Genomic DNA, 19,755 nt, shown 5'->3' with positions numbered 1-19,755 from the left:
TTAATTGAAAAAAAATTTAATCATTTAATAAATTTTTGAAGCTATTTTGTTATGGATTTGAAGAAGAAATTTAAATAAATTAGAATGATTCAATAAGAAATAAATTCTATAAATAATGAATTCTCTTTTTAAATTTTCATACGAAAAACCCCAAATAAATAATAATAATAATAAGCGGTCTATTATTGTCAAGATATATAGAATCAGCGCAACTGATTCGTTTGAAGCGAGCATTGATCGAAATTGATTCGTTCTTGGCCTCAAAATATGAGCTGTTCATTTGGCTCGAAATCCATATGCTGGCAGAAAGATGGGAAAAGATCATAGCTAACAATGGCCAAATTTTTGAATAAATTTATATTGTACAAATATTTCAAAATAAAAGCTAAAAACTTGAAAAAATCTCGCATTTAAGTCATACACCCAATATGTATATAAAACGATCTTCATGAAGAAAAATCTTTAAAAATAAATATTTGTTTTTACTTGTTAAACAAGTGCTAATTAACTGATCAACACTGTATTTGACATGATGATGTAGAAATAATCACTCAACACATACAATCCAAAGCGCTTTTCAAACAACTGAGTCAAAATACAATTTAGTTTAGTTTTAACGGTCAATGAGACAAGTTGCACACTGAGCTTAAAAATCAAACACAGATAAGATTATTATTGCAACTAATTTAAGCATGTAAACGAATTATTTATTAGGTTATCAATCGAATGAATAAACAAAATAACAAATATAGTATATTTTTGCCATTAAAACAATATAAAGTACTTGAACTTTATCTAAATCTTGGACAAAGATTATTTATTAAATAAACAAAAAAAAAAAAAAAAAACAAATAAATAAATGAGTGTATAAAATATCAATAAAAATGAGTTTAAATTACAAAAATAAATGAGTAATTCGGGCGTTTTAAATTAATGAGTGCAAACTGCCATACGCTCGCTGGTGGTTTAAGAAAGCAGTAAATTGCAAAGAAAATTATCAAAAAAAATATGAAACTATTTCAAGAAATTGTGGAACCAATTAATTGAAAAATAAATTAACGTCGCAAATTAACGGGAGTACTAAAAATTATATTAAAAATGTTTCAATAATTAATTGTTTCATACAAATAAATAAAACAAATAAATCTTTTTGTATAAATATTAACAAAAAAAAACACACAAATTCTAAACAAAATGTCTGATAACGAGGATCAATTACAAATGCCAATGAAAACTACAACATCAACAACAGTGCATACTAATGGTGATATTTTACATGTATCATCATCCAGCCAGCCCTCCACTTCATCCGGCTATTTTACAAGTACCAACAATTTGAGATTACATTTCAACAATATTAATTATGTTTCTAAACAAAGTAAGTGCAATAATTGTGAAGAACAATGCATATACAATGGTTATAGTAGTAATTATTATTATTAGTAGTAGTAATAGTATTGTTTCCAAGAATCAACGATAATAATAATTGTGATACATCACAATAACTGACCTATAACCCGCATTGTCTGCAGCTCAAGTTTAAAAGAGTGAATTCTTTTGAGTGATTTATTTCTTAGCAGCATATCGAGCCCTTAGCGCCAAATTATCGTAAGCGACAAAACACAAATTTTACAGGAGAAGGTTTTTTTTTGATTATTTTGAAATTTATACATAGAATTAAAAATATTGTGATGCGACATAATAATATGATTTCGTACAAGCTATTTGTCTATTTTTCAAAAATATTTATAACTTTTTACAATTAAATATTCATGGAATACTTTATTGAAAACTATGACAAAAAATAATTTTTATTGAATTTTTGCATAGATACAAATTTTTCGAATTGAAATTAAATTTTTATTTATGAATAGTTTTTAATGAAATTTCACAGTTATGTAGATTTTTCTATTTAAAATGGAAAAATAAAAACGAATTTTGAAATTTATTATCAGCAATCCCGTATTCCCAAAAAAGTTTTGAAAAATTCCAAAAATGGGAATTTTTAGTTTTTTGGCTATAATATCCATACCAGGGTCGAGGTTATTGGAACCCTTCACAAAATAATTAGAAACATATTGGCCAACTAAAATCGGTTACTATATTTTGATATCGAATATGCGATTTGAGAATTTTTGCCCTAAAGTTTAATTTTACATAAAAAATAGGGGTTTTTGAATTGACCTGGTCCCCTCGATAACAACAATTTTTAAATTGTTTTTTATTTGAAATATTTTATGAAAACTTAACTTTCAGAAAGTATAAATTCCTTATACATTCTCTTACAAATTTTTTTTCTTCCCAAAAAATTAGCGAAAAATCACCTTTTTAAATTGTTTAAATTCAAATGCATATAACTTTGGACTTAGTCATTATTTTTAAACAATTATTTTTATATTTGACACATGCATATGTTGTTAGTCCAATAAAGGAGAACTGGAGAAAATCGGGAAATATTTGGATATGCTGTTATCAAAAAACTAGAGTAGGGTGGGTAAAAATGTTGAAAATTTAGATTTCAAATGCGAATATCTCCAAAGCTATAAGAGATAATAGTTACGAGGAGGTTTTTTGTAGTACTCGATGAGAAGATTCTATATGTGTAATTTTTTTGAAATCGGACCACAAACGAAGAAATAGGAACGTTTTTAAAATGTAACATACCCGAGGTGTCCTACTTTGAGGACCTTTGGTCGCGCCTCTGGTAGGCCCATGAGTTCCATGTTCAAAGCTTAAACTCAACAACACTTCTACCTTGCGCATGTGAAATTTCATTCAAAACAATCTAACCATTTAGAAGTTACAGATTTATTTCCCTCTTTTTTTCTATACCACTGTGTGTCGCTTACGATAAAATTCGTTTACGGTAAAATGTAAACATTGACTTACGATAAAATCTTACCCCCTATAATTTTGAAGTTATTACCAATTTTGATATTTTGAGAACGCTAAAACATCAGTCGGTCCATAAAATTTTAATTTTTGCAATAAAAAAAAAATTTAGAATATGTCGCTTACGATAATTTGGCGCTAAGGGCTCGATATATTCAGTAAGATCAAACAATAATAAGTGAAATTCAATTTTTAAATAACGGCTTAACCAGTTAGACAGGCTATGGATAACGTTCCAAATGGAAATTGTTACAGAAATAGTAAAAATCCAAATGTGATTTGAATCGAAAAATTTCATGCATACGTCTGCCAGAATCGAAGCAATGTTGAAACAATTTCTTCACACAAAGGTTATTATTGAATAAAGAGTGTATCAGATTTTTTTTTGCAAAATTTTAAACTTAAAAAAAGAGCTAAATTAATTTTTAGCTTTTATTTTATTCAAAGTATTGGCCATTGTTTGCTATGTATGACCTTTTCCCATCTTTCTGCTTACATATGGATTTCGAGACAAAAGAACAGTTCATCTTTTGAGGTCAAGAACGAATCAAGCCAATTTCGGATATTCTGTTCCAAAGTGAAGCGTATACCAGAGATAGCGTTCTTTATCGATCGCAACTAACAGCGGCCTAGCGTTGTCATGATGGAATAATAGGGTTTCATTCTGTGCGTTTTTCGGCCAATACTCTCTTCAAACGAATCAGTTCCGTTCGGTACAGGTTCCCTGTGATTTCAGCAGCTCATAATAGATGGGACCCCTTCACTCCCACCAAATACAGATCATTACTATAGCGCCATGAATATTTGGCGTTGGTGTCGATTCGGCTGGTTGGCCGTGCTTCACATACGACCTCTAACGCTTCGGTTTATTGTAATATATACCCTTTTCATCGCGTGTAATGATTTCTTTTATAGCGTTCAAGCATCATTTCGGACATGCAAAATCGTCTTTCAAGGTCTCTCGGCTTCAATTCGTATGGTACCCAATTTCCCTGCTGCTCCCAATGACTTTGCAAGCTCTTGATGAGTTTTACAACAATATTCATGGAGTGATGCCTCAAATTCTTGGTCTTCAAACCTTTTTGGTTGGCCTGGGTGATATTTGTCTTCCGGGTCAAAATAGACACTTCTGAACTGCACAGACCATACCTATGCAGATCTAATGAAATTTTAAAATGGACCCGTCATAACCATAAATATGAGAGGCAAACTAAAAAGGAGTCAACATATAAAGAAATAGAAGCTCGATATGGGAGAAATCGTCAATAAATACAGTATCTGTTAAAATAATGTAGGTAATGCTACGAATATATCATTTAAAATGTACAAATCTTTTAAAGTCTCAACCGATCCTAAAGAAAAGTTGGAAAAGTTCCTTTGTGAAAGCCAGACTTTGTTTGATATTTCGGCATGTAAGTGCAAAGATTTTCTTAAATGTACTTGATAACGAATTTTTATAACAGACCAAAGAAAGGTTAGACAAATGTCTATAAGTACCATAAATATTAGCACAACAGTAGTTCAGAAAAACAAGCTTCGGCGAGAAAAAAAAAACAGATAAATATAAATTTTCAACAAAGAGTTTCAGATATATCCGCTTTATACTTCGATGAAAAAAAAAGATCTAACTTCAATCATATTGGAAAAAGATGGAAGGAAGTACAGGCAATGTATAAAGGTTCTTGATAAAAGAACCTGACTCCAAGTTTTTAGGATATGTTGCACCTTCAATGTACTCTTGCAATATATATTGTAGTTTTCTATAAAATCTCTTCACAGCTGTAAAGACGGACCTCGACACATTTTTGAAATAATCAAACTTAGCAGATATTTACCAACCTTCAAAGTGATTCAGAAACAGTTATTTTGCACACACTGAACACCTAAAAAAACGGAGCAATTGTGCTATTTCCCTAACTCCCTCCCTCCCCTGTCATACTTAAACGGTAGTGAGAGTAGTCAAAGCTGTGAGTGATGCATCATCAACTTAGTGCAACAAAACAACAAGATAAGGATTCATAAAAGTTCAGATAGAATCAAGAAAATCAATGCCAAAATTTCATAGCAAAAAAGATTCAGTTAACCTTCCTTTTTTGAAAGATTAAACATGAAACCGGAGGCAGAAAATTATTTCCGATTGCAGCCAAACTAAATGACATGAAAATATTTATAATTTGGCACCTTTTTGTCACCGTGCCCATAAAATAAATTAAACAAAATTTTTCTTCATATACGTCCAGTCCCATAGGTAAAAATTTAAACTTTGAAATTCCAATCAAAGTCCGTTAGAGACATTGTGTACTCGGATGCTTCATTCAAGAATGAAGACAGCAAGCATAAGATCTTTGATCGCCAAAGTTCATTTTAAAACAGTCAGTATGTATGATGTTACCCCCTCCAGTCCCTTAGGAAGAAATACAAACTTTAAGACATAACGTCTCTAAAGGACTTTGATAGGAAGCTAAAGTCTATTGGAACAACGTTTAACTAGTTTCTTTCGATTCCAATAATTTCTTGAACACCCTGCTATATCAGAAAATGTTTTGATTGTGAAAGCTTTCAATGATCTCTCTATGGCTTCTAGAAATCCTACAGAAATGTTGACTATTTGAGCATTATGAAGAACTTTCAAGGTTCTGACCAAGAGAGATGATAAGCTTATTGACCAGAAATCCTTCGCATTCTTATTTCTTTATTTTTAGGGAATAAATACAGTATTTACCCTTCACGTTGCATAGCTATGAAAAAGTGCAATATTTTTGAAGGACGGAGTTTTAAAGTGGCATATTTTTGAACCTAATTGAGATATTGACTTGAAATTTTTTTTGCAAGACCAAAAATTAACTTATCTAAACAAAAAAATAAAGCTCGGAGAAAATGTGGATCAAATTGTTCCTAATATTTGCAATCCTATTAAAATTTTGATATAAATTTTAGTTTTAGAGACTCAATAAATATGTTATATGTAATAAAATCTTTATTTATTAACGAAACTCAATGAAATTTTCAACGTTTTTAAAGTTTGTCATTCTAATTAACAAGTTGTAAAAAAAACTTGTCAAAAGGTCAAAGGGAATCCCGCAATTCCTAGAAATTGGAGCGAAAATCCCAAAATTGGTATTTTTTACAATTTTGCCTATAGGGTCCACATTTCCTTCGGGGCTGGGAAAATACTTTGGCGATAAATAGGGAACACATCAAGGTTTCTAAAGCAGCTTTCCGTTTTCTGATCCCAGCTTTGGGATTTTAAAACATGTGGCCCAAAGTAGAAATTTTGATAAAAGCGACATATTAAAAAAAATGGGAAATTTTTTTATACCAAAATGTTCTCCGTAATGATACCTTAGAGAAAAACATAAAATTGTTATATGTTCTTAAAGAAAGTTTTTTTTTAATAAAAAAAGAGTTACGTCACCTTTTCGCCCAAAAAACAGCAAAAATCTACTATTTTTTATTTTTGGATCCATAATAGATATTGATTTGAAATCTTTTAGTTGTCTAACAAAAAAAATTCGAGTCCATTCGGTCCAAAATTACGCCCTATATTTTTAAAATAGCGGGCCAAGGTATGCCAAATTTTCAAATATCAATTTTTAAATGACTATAACTCGAAAATTAGATCAGATAAATAGCACACGCAAGCATGTTTATTCAAGACCTAGCAGAGCGCTTTTCAAAAATATAAAAATCTTTAAAATCGGATGGGAAACAAAAAAATGGCACGTTTTTAAAAATGTTACATGTCAAAGGTACTCTACATTGAGCCCCCATAGCGCCGCACCTGGAGCATTTGTAGGATCCATTTTAATAAATTAAACTCGAATACTCCTTGGCTACGGTCACGTCAAATTTTATCCCGATCGGACCAGCCGTTTAGAAATGCCAGATTTATTTCTAAAAAATTTCGATTCTGCCCCACTGTGCATAGTTGAGTAAGAGGCAGAGTTCATATTAGGCAGAGGCATTATTCTTGATCTGTGTTTTTACGATGCCATTTAACATAAATTACTTGGGCAGCACTAGGGATGTCAAACGGGACTGGGTTTTACAAATCCCGGGATTCGGGATTTTAGAAATGTAAATCCCGGGATCCCGGGATTTTTTGGGACTTCGGGATTTTAGTTAAACGTCAAAAACATCAAATTCAACAATAAAAACTATTAATTTCATTAATATATTTAAGTAAAAATATAACAAATCAAAAACTAATGCATTAAATTAAAATAAATGGTCCATGATTTCCACTAGCTCCATACAATTGTCCCCCGGAGTACTGTTTGAGCAGTCATAAATATCTTGATTATGCGGCAATCCTTATAAAATTTTGCACAAAATAAGTTGTAAGTACTCTGAAATTATACTGTAAAGTACTGCGGAAATCGGGCTACATTTGCCCATAGTCCCCTTCAGAAAATAACTTGAACATAAATTTCGTAAAAGTGTAAATTGTTGCTCCCAGATTCAAATGAGAAAATCTGGCTGCGTTTGGATTTGAAGCGAGATTAGTATTATAAATATGCTGAAATTTAGCTTTCTAAGTATTTTGGGTGCTTCAAAAATCTTCCTAAAATATCAAAAATCTCATAATATTTCGGGATTTGTTAATCCCGAAAAATCCCGGGATTCTTTTTCACAAATCCCGGGATTCGGGAAATACCGATCCCGAAAAATCCCGGGATTTTCGGGATCGGGATTTCGGGATTGGCATCCCTAGGCAGCACTGATTATCACAGTGCCCAGAGACCCGTATAAGAGTTATTCTTGAATATCTCGCTGTCACATTCAGAGACACCAGGCAGGCATTCGACGATTATCCTAGATGTCGAGAAAACAAAAAAAAATTGTAAATATACAAATAGTTATCTTCAGATATTCGATAATACCACAAAGCTAGGTAGTTGCACGTTTTATGGCTGAGATTTCCGTACAAAAGTACAAAAGTCTGGTGGTATAAACTATGATTTTATACCATAATCTCCAATGAAGAATCCGCCACAACACCTACACGGAGATAAATTCCGCTAAGCCATATATCACCATTTGGAATAATTGTCGAAAATTTCATGCCATAGAATGGTCTTGATATGCAGTAGTCTGCCTGTATATTCCCATAGTCGATTAATATTTTGGAGTATACAAAGTCCTTGTCAGTCCATGAGCAACCAACACTCATTCCATAAAACAAAATGGATTTAATAACGACTTTTAAGATCCAATTGATAACCTTAGCCACCAATACCCCAATTAATTACAGTGTTCCTTTAGAGGACTAATCCTATTCTAGAGTTTATGTTCCAGGATAGTCTTCTGTCCATGACGATGTCATGATACTTAGCAATATCCGTGATTCTTCTTCGATTCTTAAAGATTTTATCTTGTTATGCAGTCCTATCCCAAAGATTAACCAAGTATTATTATATCTCATTCTTTGAGTTTAAATATTTTATAATTTAAAGGGGTACTATGGACAAAAGCTATCAATTATCTCAGTATTGGAATATCCTGGTTGTCAAAGTTTTAAATTGATTATATTCCTCTTGTTTTGTTATATAACAAAGGGATTAATGTTGGGTTTCTAATGGAAGTCCTGTAGATAAGTATTTAAATGGGAATGTTTTTATTGTGTTAAAAAAATACTACTAAACTTCTATCAGACTTATTCAGACTTTTACTGTTAGTCTCTTCAACAAATACTCATAGTCATCTTAATTGTTTTATTTTATATATAATCGAAAAATTAAGTTAATATTCCTTTGAAGAACTCATTAATCAACAATCGGCTAGACTACAATTATAAATATATTATATGCATGATATGGGTAACTGTTATCAACTTTAAATTGGTTGAATTTTTGAGTTGATTTTCAAGTCAAGTAAAATAATATTCAAATAAACCCCTCAGTTTTAAGGCTTGTTTCAGGAATATGAACTGAAATTATAAATTTTTGTATGAAAATAACTCAATTTTAAAAGAATTTTTGAATGCTTTTCATACAAAAATGTTCAATTGATTTTCGTTCGTGCTTCAGAATCAGGCCCTTAGTCATAGAAAAATATACAATAATACATTTTCAGCACTTATGTAGGTATTTGATAGGAGTATTATTAACTTTTTATGATTTTACATAATTAATTAGTTTTCTTTAAATTTAAAGCAACTGTAATTATAATTTGAACTCAAAATTACAAACATGTGCAATAAAAAATTTGTCCTGAACGTGTCAACCTATCAATGCAAAATAATTACTTAGAGCCAACTTACTTAGAGCTTGTGTTTTTATAAACAAATAAAATATTTCGTATGACAATTTTATATTTTAGGGTTTGAATTATTCACTTAACAACAAACCAACCCATAATTGAAACATGCGGATAAACAAAATTCGCACAATAACCAATAGATTGTGATTGTACTTCTAACACTAAATAAAAACGTTTTATTACACGTATTATAGATTATTATAATCTGCTATTGTTTTTTTTTGTACACAAAATTAAATTGTTTTTATAAGGCATTATAAAATTATTTCAATAGTTTCTATTTAGTTAAGTCGCGATTGAATTAAATGATAAGATTATAAATAAATGCAACGTTTATTTTATTTAGACAACAAATTATGATAATATTTATTAGAAAATTATTAAATATTAATAAAGGGTGTTTTGAAAAGAAGTGATAATAATATTTGAATTTAGTAATTGCAATTATTTAAGGAAAGGTATTTCAAACAACTCCATTTTCAATTGTATTTCAAAAGTTTATACAGTGTACTCTCTCATAAGCGGACACCTAAGGGACTGACAAATTTGTCCGCTTATGAGAATAGTAAATAATTGTTTTTATTATATTATAACCATTTTATTTAATTACAAAAAGTCACTAATTTTAGATTGGTGAATTTTTCCTTCGATTTCAATTTCTTGTAAATATATTTGAAGATTATTTAGCAACTGAATATATTTAAGGTCACTGTTGTATGATAAAAAAGCTTTTAGTGTTTTTGTTGCTCTCTAAGCCTCTTTATAAGAAGTTAACTTGTTACCAATTTCACTTTCTTCATCTTCAGACTTGTTGGCTAGGTTTTCTTGGGAAGCAATTATCATTTCAGTACTAATGCATTATGGCATCATCTTGGTTTACACTATCGGCTTTTTTAGAATTTGCACGGAAGGTTATGTTATGTCGTTTTTTGGAATTTTCAAGTCAGCTAAAATCGACATAATTAATTTTCTCTGTATACCATTCGTAGCACAATTTGTCAATGCAAAGGCCTTGGTACTTAACATACTCCATTTTTATCTGGATTGAAATTAGTGTCCCACAATTTTTTTGTTTTGTATTTCAATGACATTAACATTTTTTAATACTCAACACCGCTTTCAGCATGGTGATTTAAGAATTAAATGCAACAAACAGTGTTGTATTTCTGTAATCTGTCCGGTTATGGGGGAAAAAATATCTATTTTGGTATAAAAAAAGTGTCCGCTTCCGGGAATAGGAGGGTTGTCCGCTCAACAGGGAAAAATTGTAAAAATCCCAAAGAATTTTTTTGGGACATGTCCGCTTAAGAGAGATGTCCGCAAAGAGAGAGTACACTGTAATTGTATTCCAAAAACGTCCATTTGTATTTCAAAATGTTTAAATTATACTTAAAAATGCGGTATTTAGAACGGTATTTGTTTTTAATAACTTTGCTTTACTTCTTTAATTTGAAAATATGTGTTCCGCTGAAGCATACCGATTGCTCACCAAAGCTTATGGCGAATGTGTTCCATCGGTTTTAACGGTTGTGACTTTAACACGAAAGACAAACAAGTTGGAAGACCAAGAATTGTAGGCATTACTCCATGAAGATTGTTGTCTAACTCATTGGAAGCTAATCAAGCAGCAATTTCAAAAAAATTGGGTACTAAGGAGTGAGATCGAAAAAATCTTAACATAAAATTAAAAATATTTTTATAGTTCTAATCAATAGTGATGAATTTATGAGCCTTTTCCGGAAGCCAGGTAGGTAGTCCATCTCCGTTTAAAATTTACCACACTTTTGGACACCTTTTTTTTGCTCTTCAATTCTCTTTTAACAAGAGCCCAATATCTCCCCTTAGCTCAAGGCAGTTTGGAGGATTTGCCTAACTTGGTACAAATACCACATTCTTGTTCTTTTACCACTCAAGACCTTTCTTAACATAGTGACAGGATGCCAAATCAGGCCAAAACTATGTGGACACATTAAGAAGTCTTATGAATGAAGCATCCTAAATTTCGGTATTTATAGAGACCTTTGTAACAAATGTTTGGCTTCTTTTGCCGCAACTATATATTGCTTGCCATACCAAGAACTTTTTGGGAAAATGTTCTGCTTTTGGTTCCTAAACTTTTCTACAACGTTCCCTCGAGCACCAGCAACATAAAAATATTAACCCGGAAGCTGCGAAACTTACGTTTCGTAATCCATTAATTGGCTTCTAAATTTTTAGCAGAGTTCCTGTCAGGAATTTTTTGAGCCTTGTATGTTTTTAAACCTGCATTGGCTTTAACTTTTCGTACCAAATAGTCCGAGTACTAAGCCAACCGGACTGCTTTCCTACCGGATGTGTTGGGAGCTCTTTTGAAAATGCTTTCTATTTATTCGCTTTAGAAACATCATGTGGACCATTCCATCTATCTGTACCAGGTTTTCTAATAACATTGGAATCAGTTTGACGGCGGACCTTTGATTGTTTGGCCAACTTTTTGTAGGACCAAGTTTGGTTTTGTTGAAAATATTTAATAATTTTAGTACGCACTTTTTTCACTTCACTCATTTCAATCAGATTAACAACAAATGAACATAATTGAGATAATTTTTGAACCGAAGCGTAAGAGATCTTATATGAAGCCTAGCCAACCAGCCGAATCGACGCGAAAGCCAAATATCCATGGCGCTTAGGTAATTCTCTGTATTTGGTATGACCAAAAGGTCCCACTGAAATCTGCCAAACCATCACAGGGAATCTGTACCGAACGCAACTGATTCGTTTGAAGCGAGCATTGGCCGAAAAACGCCCATTATGACAACACTCGGCCACAATACCTGTCAAAAGCTGTTAAGAATGAAGATGTTCGGAAGTTTTGCCTCACTTGCTTTATAGTTCAGAACAAGCCTCGTCCGACTACTATTTGTTTCGAACGATGCACAACGCTCTCTCTGGGATACGCTTCACTTTGGAACAGAGTATCCTATATTGGCTAGATTCGTTCTTGGCCTCAAAAGATGAGCAGTTTTTTTGGCTCGGAATCCATATGTAGCCACTAAGATGGGAAAAATGTTTCAAAATAAAAGCTAAAAATTTTAAGATAGCGAAGTCGATATATTCATGTCCGTCGGTTTGTTGAAATCAACTTTCCGTAGTCCACAAATAACTTACAAACATAATTGATAATCAATATATCGGGTACAGTTCGGTTGCTATTTAAAATCAAGAATATAAGCAAAACATCACGACTACCTCGATTCTTGTTAATTTTTTATACCCTTCACCATGACTGGCATGGGTATATATAAGTTTGTCATTCCGTTTGTAATTTCTACATTTTTCATTTGCGACCACACAAAGTATATATATTCTGAATCGTTATAAATAGCGGAGTCGATATAGCCATGTCCGTCTGTGTGTTGAAATCAACTTTCTGAAGCCCCCAAAGAACTTACATACACGAATGATACATCTCAATCAAAATCGGTCCACAAATGGCTGAGATATAAGGAAAAAACCAGGACAACCTCGATTTTTGACCTATTTTTGACCCATATCTGGATTACTAAATCATTAATATAGACAATATGGATATCTAATGATAGATATTTCAAAGCCCTGTGCAACGACGTATATAGGACCATAGTAAGTTGGACCTACAATGGGTAAAAATCGGATGGGTAAAAATTTTGTTTACCTAAAAATATTTAAAATTTTTATTTTAAAGTATAATTTGGTGAAGTGTATATAAGATTCGGCACAGCCGAATATAGCTCTCTTACTAGTTTTTACCTAAATTTTGTTCACCTATTTTTTTCAAAAAATTTTTTTTTTCACCTACAGTTTCCCTGCGTCTAACAGTTCGAGAACTATTTCCCAATTTTAGATTATTGATAAACTCCCGGAAAATTTTGGAAAATTCTTAAACTCTTGCTTTTTAATTATTTTGTCTTGGAGTAGTTTTACTTGTCTCATGAAATTTTTTTTATCATTTTTGAATCCAGTGATTTATTAATATCACTGTATTGCAGTTTTCATTATTTTATCCAAATGATTTCGTTCATTATAAACATTTTAATAAAGTAGTATACAACAATTATAAATGACTTACCCAATTTATTTACTTGCAGCTAAAAAAATACTACACGATGCTTGTGGAGAATTTAAATCCGGACGTTTAACAGCCATTTTGGGACCTTCAGGAGCTGGTAAAACTTCAATGTTAAATGTTCTATCAGGTTTCAAGTAAGTTGAAGGCACGTTCATACAACACAAAATTTTTCTTATTTTATTTCTTTTTATTTTTCCAGAGCATCTGGGGTTAGCGGCAATTTTCTTATAAATGGCGAAGAAAGAAATCTTTTAGAGTTTCGTAAAATGTCCTCGTATATACCACAGGAATTTGCCATGTTAGATCTGTTGACGGTACAAGAAACATTGAAAGTATCAACTGATTTAAAATTGTCAACACAAACCAAGCAGCCAGAAAAAGAACAAATTGCAAGTATTTAATATTTAATAATAAATGGTAAAAAAACTTAAATAAATTATCTATTTTATTTAACAAAAAAGATAAATGATATATTACACATGCTTAATATGGAACGCAGTCGCCATACTTTAGTGAGAAATTTATCGGGTGGTGAACGTAAACGTTTGTCTATAGGCGTGGAGTTGGTGACAAATCCGCCCATTATGTTTTTCGATGAGCCTACCAGTGGTTTGGATAGTGTGGCCAGTTTTCAGGTTTTAACCTATTTAAGAAGATTGGCCCGAGATGGCCGTCTTATAGTGTGTGTTGTACACCAGCCCAGTTCACGTTTAATGCAATTATTCGATGATATTTTAGTGATGTCCGGTGGTCGAGTCTTGTATTCCGGTGCTCAAGAACAAATGATTCAATGTTTCCAGAAGGCCAGTTTTGAGTGTCCCCAATACTATAATCCAGCAGATTTTGGTGGGTTTCAATGAGAGTTAATATGTTATTGCGTACATTTTTCTATAATTATTTTTGACTGTTACAGTTTTAGAGGTCAGCAGTGATTTGGATAATCCGAATTTAAATAGACTTATTGAAAATAATCAACTGAAACATATCTTAAAATCGATTAGCAGTAATGGCACGGAAACTAGTAAGTTTTATTTTTAAAATTGTATTTATTTTATGAACTTTTGCTTAAATTATTTTAGCGGGTCTTTTAACAAACTCAAGTTCTCACATATCGGTGGATATGAAGAATTTAGCGGCGATAACAAATTGCACTTCACATTGTGCATTGAGGCCTAAGGAACAGGTGACAGTTTGTCGTCAATTTGAGGTGTTGATGAAGAGATCGATGATTTCGATGTGTAGGAATATGGTAAGTCTAAAGAAATGAAATTCAGAGATATCTCAAGCTATACCCTTTAAAAAATATATAAACTTCTTTTCAGATTGCTGTACAATTACGTATTATAATGCACATAGTGGTGGCCATACTCCTGGGCATTGTATTCTGGGACATAGGTAATGATGGGGCAAAAGCTTTAACCAACTCATCCTTTATATTCTTTGTGGTCATGTTTGTATTCTTTGGAAATGCCATGCCCTCCATATTTCTGTGTCCACAAGAATGTGCAGTTTTCATTCGGGAATATTTGAATGGCTGGTATTCCATAAAAGCCTATTATATGGCCAAAATCGTATCAGACCTGCCCCTACAAATTCTATGTCCCACACTGTTAATGTCTATAGCCTACTATATGACCGGACAACCTAATGAAGTGGAACGTTTTGTCATGTGTTGGGGTATATGTCTGCTCACAGCCATTATAGGACATTTTATAGGTCTGGTATTTGGTTCTATGTTTGATATGCAGGTGAGTTTTTCGCACAAAAAACATAATTTTTTTTTCTTATTAAATATTTTCTATATTTCAGTTGGGCGTCTTTTTGGTACCCGGCGTTACCATACCCATTATGATATTTTCCGGCTTTTTTATACGCATTTATGAGGTGCACTCATTTCTGAGATTTTTATGTGATATTTCATTTTTCCGTTACTCGTTGGAAGGTTTCATGCGCGCTTTGTATGCCTATGAACGTACGTATTTAAGGTGTGACCAGCATTTTTGTTATTACAAAAATCCCCAAAAGTTTCTAGAGGATTTGGGCATGTTGGGAGATTATTATGGTTGTGATATTGGTGCTTTACTTTTGTGGATATTGGTATTGAAAATTTTATTCTTTATTAGTTTAGTGATACGCATTAAAAAGGCTCAATGATTTTTTTTATTAAGTAATATTAATGTTAATTATGGAATAAGGCAATAAATTGGTTATTACTTAAGTTTGTAAAATAAATCCTGTATTTTTATACCCTACACCATATAAAAATACGTTTGTGCAGATGTTTGTAACGCCTAAAAATATTAGTCTTACACCCACCTTAAAGTATACCGATCGACTTAGAATCACTTTCTGAGTCAATTAAACGATGTCCGTCCGTCCGTCTGGTCGGCTGGCTGGCTGTCCATGTAAACCTTGTGCGCAGAGTATAGATCGCAATTTTGAAGATATTTCGATCAAAATTGGTACATATACTTTTTTCGGCCCAAGCTCAGAGCCTATTGAAACTGGCTAAAATCGGTACATTATTTCACCTAGCCCCCATACAAATGTCCTTCCGAAATTGGACTTTATCGGTCACAAATGTTTAATTTATAAATATATCTCCACAAATTACGCTCCAAATAAGTTTTATATATACAAAATTCATGTCACCAAATTTTGTTACGATCGGTCCATAATTAGTCATAGCTCCCATATAGACCCGCTTCCGAAAATCACTTTAACGTGCATAAATCGCTTAAAAATTTTGGTATACTCACAAAATTCAACATAGTAAACTTTCATATAGACATAAATCACACGACCTAATTCCATGGTGATCGATCCATAATTGTTCATAGCCCCCAATATAAATTATTGAAATTTTAAAAGAAAAATGTTTTTGCTCTTTTACTTAGTGTAGGGTACTATATGGTCGGGCTTGACCGACCATACTTCCTTACTTGTTTATAAATAAATTGAGAAAATTTTAAAAGGTAATTGAAAACAATTTGGTAAGTAATAGGAAAAATTAATGGAATTCATACATTACAAAATCAAGATCAAACTGAAATGGCAAAGAAAAACAACCATGCGAAAATAGCTCCGAAAATGGCTCTACCCCTAACGCTTTAGCGACGATAATTCGAGAACAGCCACCAATAAACTAACACCACTCATGGGAAGATATCACAGCAACATATAACCAAGTCGCAGAAGAAACATTGTGTATAACGCAACCACAACGAAAAGATTGGATATCAACTTGGAACCTGGTTTCTCAAAGAAGGGAACTCAAGCTACAGTTTATCAACAACAACACTTTGAAAGCCAACTACTGGCAAAACAAGTTAGAGACAAAAGAAAGTTCCTAGAACGTCTTGCAATGTCGGCAGAAGAAGCGTCTATCCAGAACAATATGAGAAAACTCACCAATCGAAATTGTAACAGGAACCAACCAGTCGCTGATCGCACAGACGCAAAGTTGGAGAGAACATTTCGAAGAAATTAGTAACGTCGCCACAGATGCAACTACCGAGGACAACGAAATTGAAAACAACAGTACTGCAAAAATATCCTATCAATCAAAACCCCCCCCCAGAATAAGTGAGATAAAGGCGGCCATCGGGAAGTTAAGAAATAACAGGGCAGCATGCGAAAATGGAATACCATCTGAAATTCTTCGGGTTGACATCGAAACCACAGCTGAACTTCTACGACCGCACCACCAACTTGGAAGAATGACAACATCGTGAAGTTACCGAAAAGTGACGACTGGAAAGATTACAACAACTGGAGAGCAATTACTCTTATTAACACCATATACAAGATACTAGCAGTCGTAATACAGGGATGGCTTCAAATTAAAATGGAGAACAATCTACGAGATGAACAGGCAGGTTTCCGGCCAAACAGGGGCTGCGCAGATCAGGCCAACTATCTTCGCATTATAATAGAACAATCCCTAGAATGGCGTACCCCCCTGTACCTACTGTTCGTAGATTTCAAGAAAGCCTTCGATACCATCAGACGGACTGCCGTACGGAAAGCATTGAGGAGAATAGGAATACACCAAAAAAATAACTCGAATCATCAGAGCAATGTAGGAAGATGCAGAACTCTCAGTTCTTCACAGAGGGAATATAAGTCAACCATTTCAAACGCCAGAGTAAAACAATGATGCTCCCTACCACCCTAGCATCACTATAGTGATGGATGACATCATAAGCGAAGTATGTTCAGAGAGAAGAGAAATAACATGGAGCCTCTCACGTCAACTCGAGTATTAGTATTGGAACCTTATCAACGAGAAACCCATACTAACACAAATAAAACGTAGGAAATGTAGGTGGATCGGCCATACTATCGGAAAGAATCCAGAAAGTATAACAAGGATGGCGCTAGAGTGGAACCCTCAAGGCTCAAGAAGCCGTAGTCGGCACTATAATCCAATAACTAGAACAGTGCAATCTTACATGTGAAGACGCGAAAACAACTGCAACAAATCGTGTAAAATGGAGAAAAAATTACAAACGACATTTAATACATATTTTTATGGTGTTCCGAGACTATTTGCATGCAGAGTGTGACATTCTTTAAAGAAGCATTTTGGAAGCTTTAAAAATGTTTGCATTGGGTATCACTCAAAAAAGGTGACCACACTGGAGCAGCGTAATCGACCACTGAACAACCAATCATCTTCTCAAAATGTTCGTATGGTTCAGTCGGAATTTGGACTACATCGTCTACGAAGACAATATTTAGCATACGAATGCGGGAATTACCCCCCAGCTGGTGAAGAGTATTGATAGTTTCAGGTTCTCTCAGGGTGTTTAATGAAAAGCCGCAAGATGGGATACGATGGTACCTATAAACCTGTCGTTCTTCTTCGTCAGATATCACAATTCAGCTGGGCGATCCTTAAATCGTCAAGGTTGGTACCTGGAATCTCATCTGCGAGTCCCTAATGCAGTAACGGTTTCAAGGATATTCCTCTAATTTGGCAGATCATTAAAGGCACGATCGTTGTATTCTCTAAAGCCTGCTTTACTTAGGCTGACGATGAAATCGAGTGGTCGATCCAGACAAACTACTCTAGAGAAACTGCTACTCGCTATTGTGATGTCATTCGGGGTGCAGAAGTTGAATTCGTCAATATCTTCCACCAACAACGCACTACTCTGATCTACCCCCAAATAGAGACAGAGCTGATGGTACACGTTAAAGCTTCCTAGAATCAGACCGGTTGGCAGTCGGACTTGCTATTGTGATGTCTGTTGAGCTAAGGCATTTACCCATAATCCGTGTGAGAGCATCTTCACTCGGAGTGCAGAAAGTGGAAATGGTCAATTTGTTCAGTCAATTAACGCTAAAGTGCGTTAAATTCCCCTATGGCCAGACGCGCATCACCGTATACAAAGGTGTTGATGTCGTGACGGTCACTTGTTTGACATCTGTATACCGGCACAATGTAGATATTCCCCCCCTGTTCTGCAAATCGAATCCGAGTACCGCTTTCATATTTCACATATACTGATGGATAAAATTCACCGCCATTTCCCCTTTAGGATGTATAAAGGACCGCCACGCTACGTTTTTGTAAATTAGGTTAAGTTAAAAAGACTTGTTTTAACTGAAGTATAATTAAAACGAATTATTGTTTTTGTTGAAAAAATAAAATTTTGTGTTTCAATTATATTTATAACGTGGTAGTCCTTTACACATTCTAAATGGAAATGGCGGTGACTTTTGTCCATCTGTGTATGTTTATGTTCTGTAAATGGAATCCTCATGAATAACTCATTTTAAGTAAACAAACCTATTTCAATGTACAAATTCGTACGATTTACTCCAATTAACACGAAACCTGGTTATGCCTTAACTAATAGTTATACTGTCGGTTAAAATTATTTTTATATGCAAACTGTCAGTATAAATATTAGTTAACACATAACCAGCCTTCGTGTTACTGGGTGTAAGAGTTGAAAATTTATTCAACAAAAAAAGTTTTCCACCAAAATAAAATATGGTTCACCAAAAACTGATTGCAATTGCCAAGATTCATCGAATTCATCCAACCCGAAAAAGTAAAACACATCAAATCATATGAACTAATTAATATTTGCACTACCCAGGAACAGTAAAATGAGTATTAGCAAGTCTAAATGTAAAATTTTGACTACTGCTTTAAGATCTTCAAAAATAAATGGCTTTTTTAAAAAAAATTTATTTAAATTTCTTTTAGATTTTCATTAATAACTGTGAACACATGTTAATCATCAAAATAGTGAAGAAAGATGCGATAAAGGAACTTAAATATAAAAAGTTTGAACTTTTTAATAGAAGACTTAAACAAATAATAATGAGAATACGATATTGAAATGAAAATAGTTAATAAAACTATTTTAATTTAAAAAAATAAATGATCTCAAGGCAAACATAAAACCAATATGGTTAAATAAATGCAAAAATCAGCAAAAATAAATAAATGTATGTATAAAAATGAAGGAAATAAAGAAAAATAATGGTTAGGCATA

The 19,755-nt window shown here is 33.0% G+C and overlaps 1 protein-coding gene across 1 annotated transcript; it reads left to right on the top strand.

Moving 5' to 3' along the window:
• Positions 1-636: 636 nt before the first annotated feature.
• LOC135951250 (ATP-binding cassette subfamily G member 4) lies at positions 637-15,472 on the top strand. The gene is made up of 8 exons (XM_065500865.1): positions 637-1,378; positions 13,260-13,374; positions 13,440-13,629; positions 13,702-14,086; positions 14,154-14,261; positions 14,320-14,489; positions 14,563-14,988; positions 15,050-15,472. The coding sequence occupies exons 1-8, from the start codon at positions 1,195-1,197 to the stop codon at positions 15,392-15,394; spliced, it is 1,923 nt and encodes a 640-aa protein (XP_065356937.1). The 5' UTR covers positions 637-1,194; the 3' UTR covers positions 15,395-15,472.
• The last annotated feature ends 4,283 nt before the right edge of the window (positions 15,473-19,755 follow it).

This window comes from Calliphora vicina, chromosome 2 (genome assembly GCF_958450345.1).
Source record: "Calliphora vicina chromosome 2, idCalVici1.1, whole genome shotgun sequence".
Lineage (NCBI taxonomy): Eukaryota > Metazoa > Arthropoda > Insecta > Diptera > Calliphoridae > Calliphora > Calliphora vicina.
Note: the sequence above shows the minus strand (reverse complement) of the source record. Positions and strands in the feature narration are given on the sequence as shown.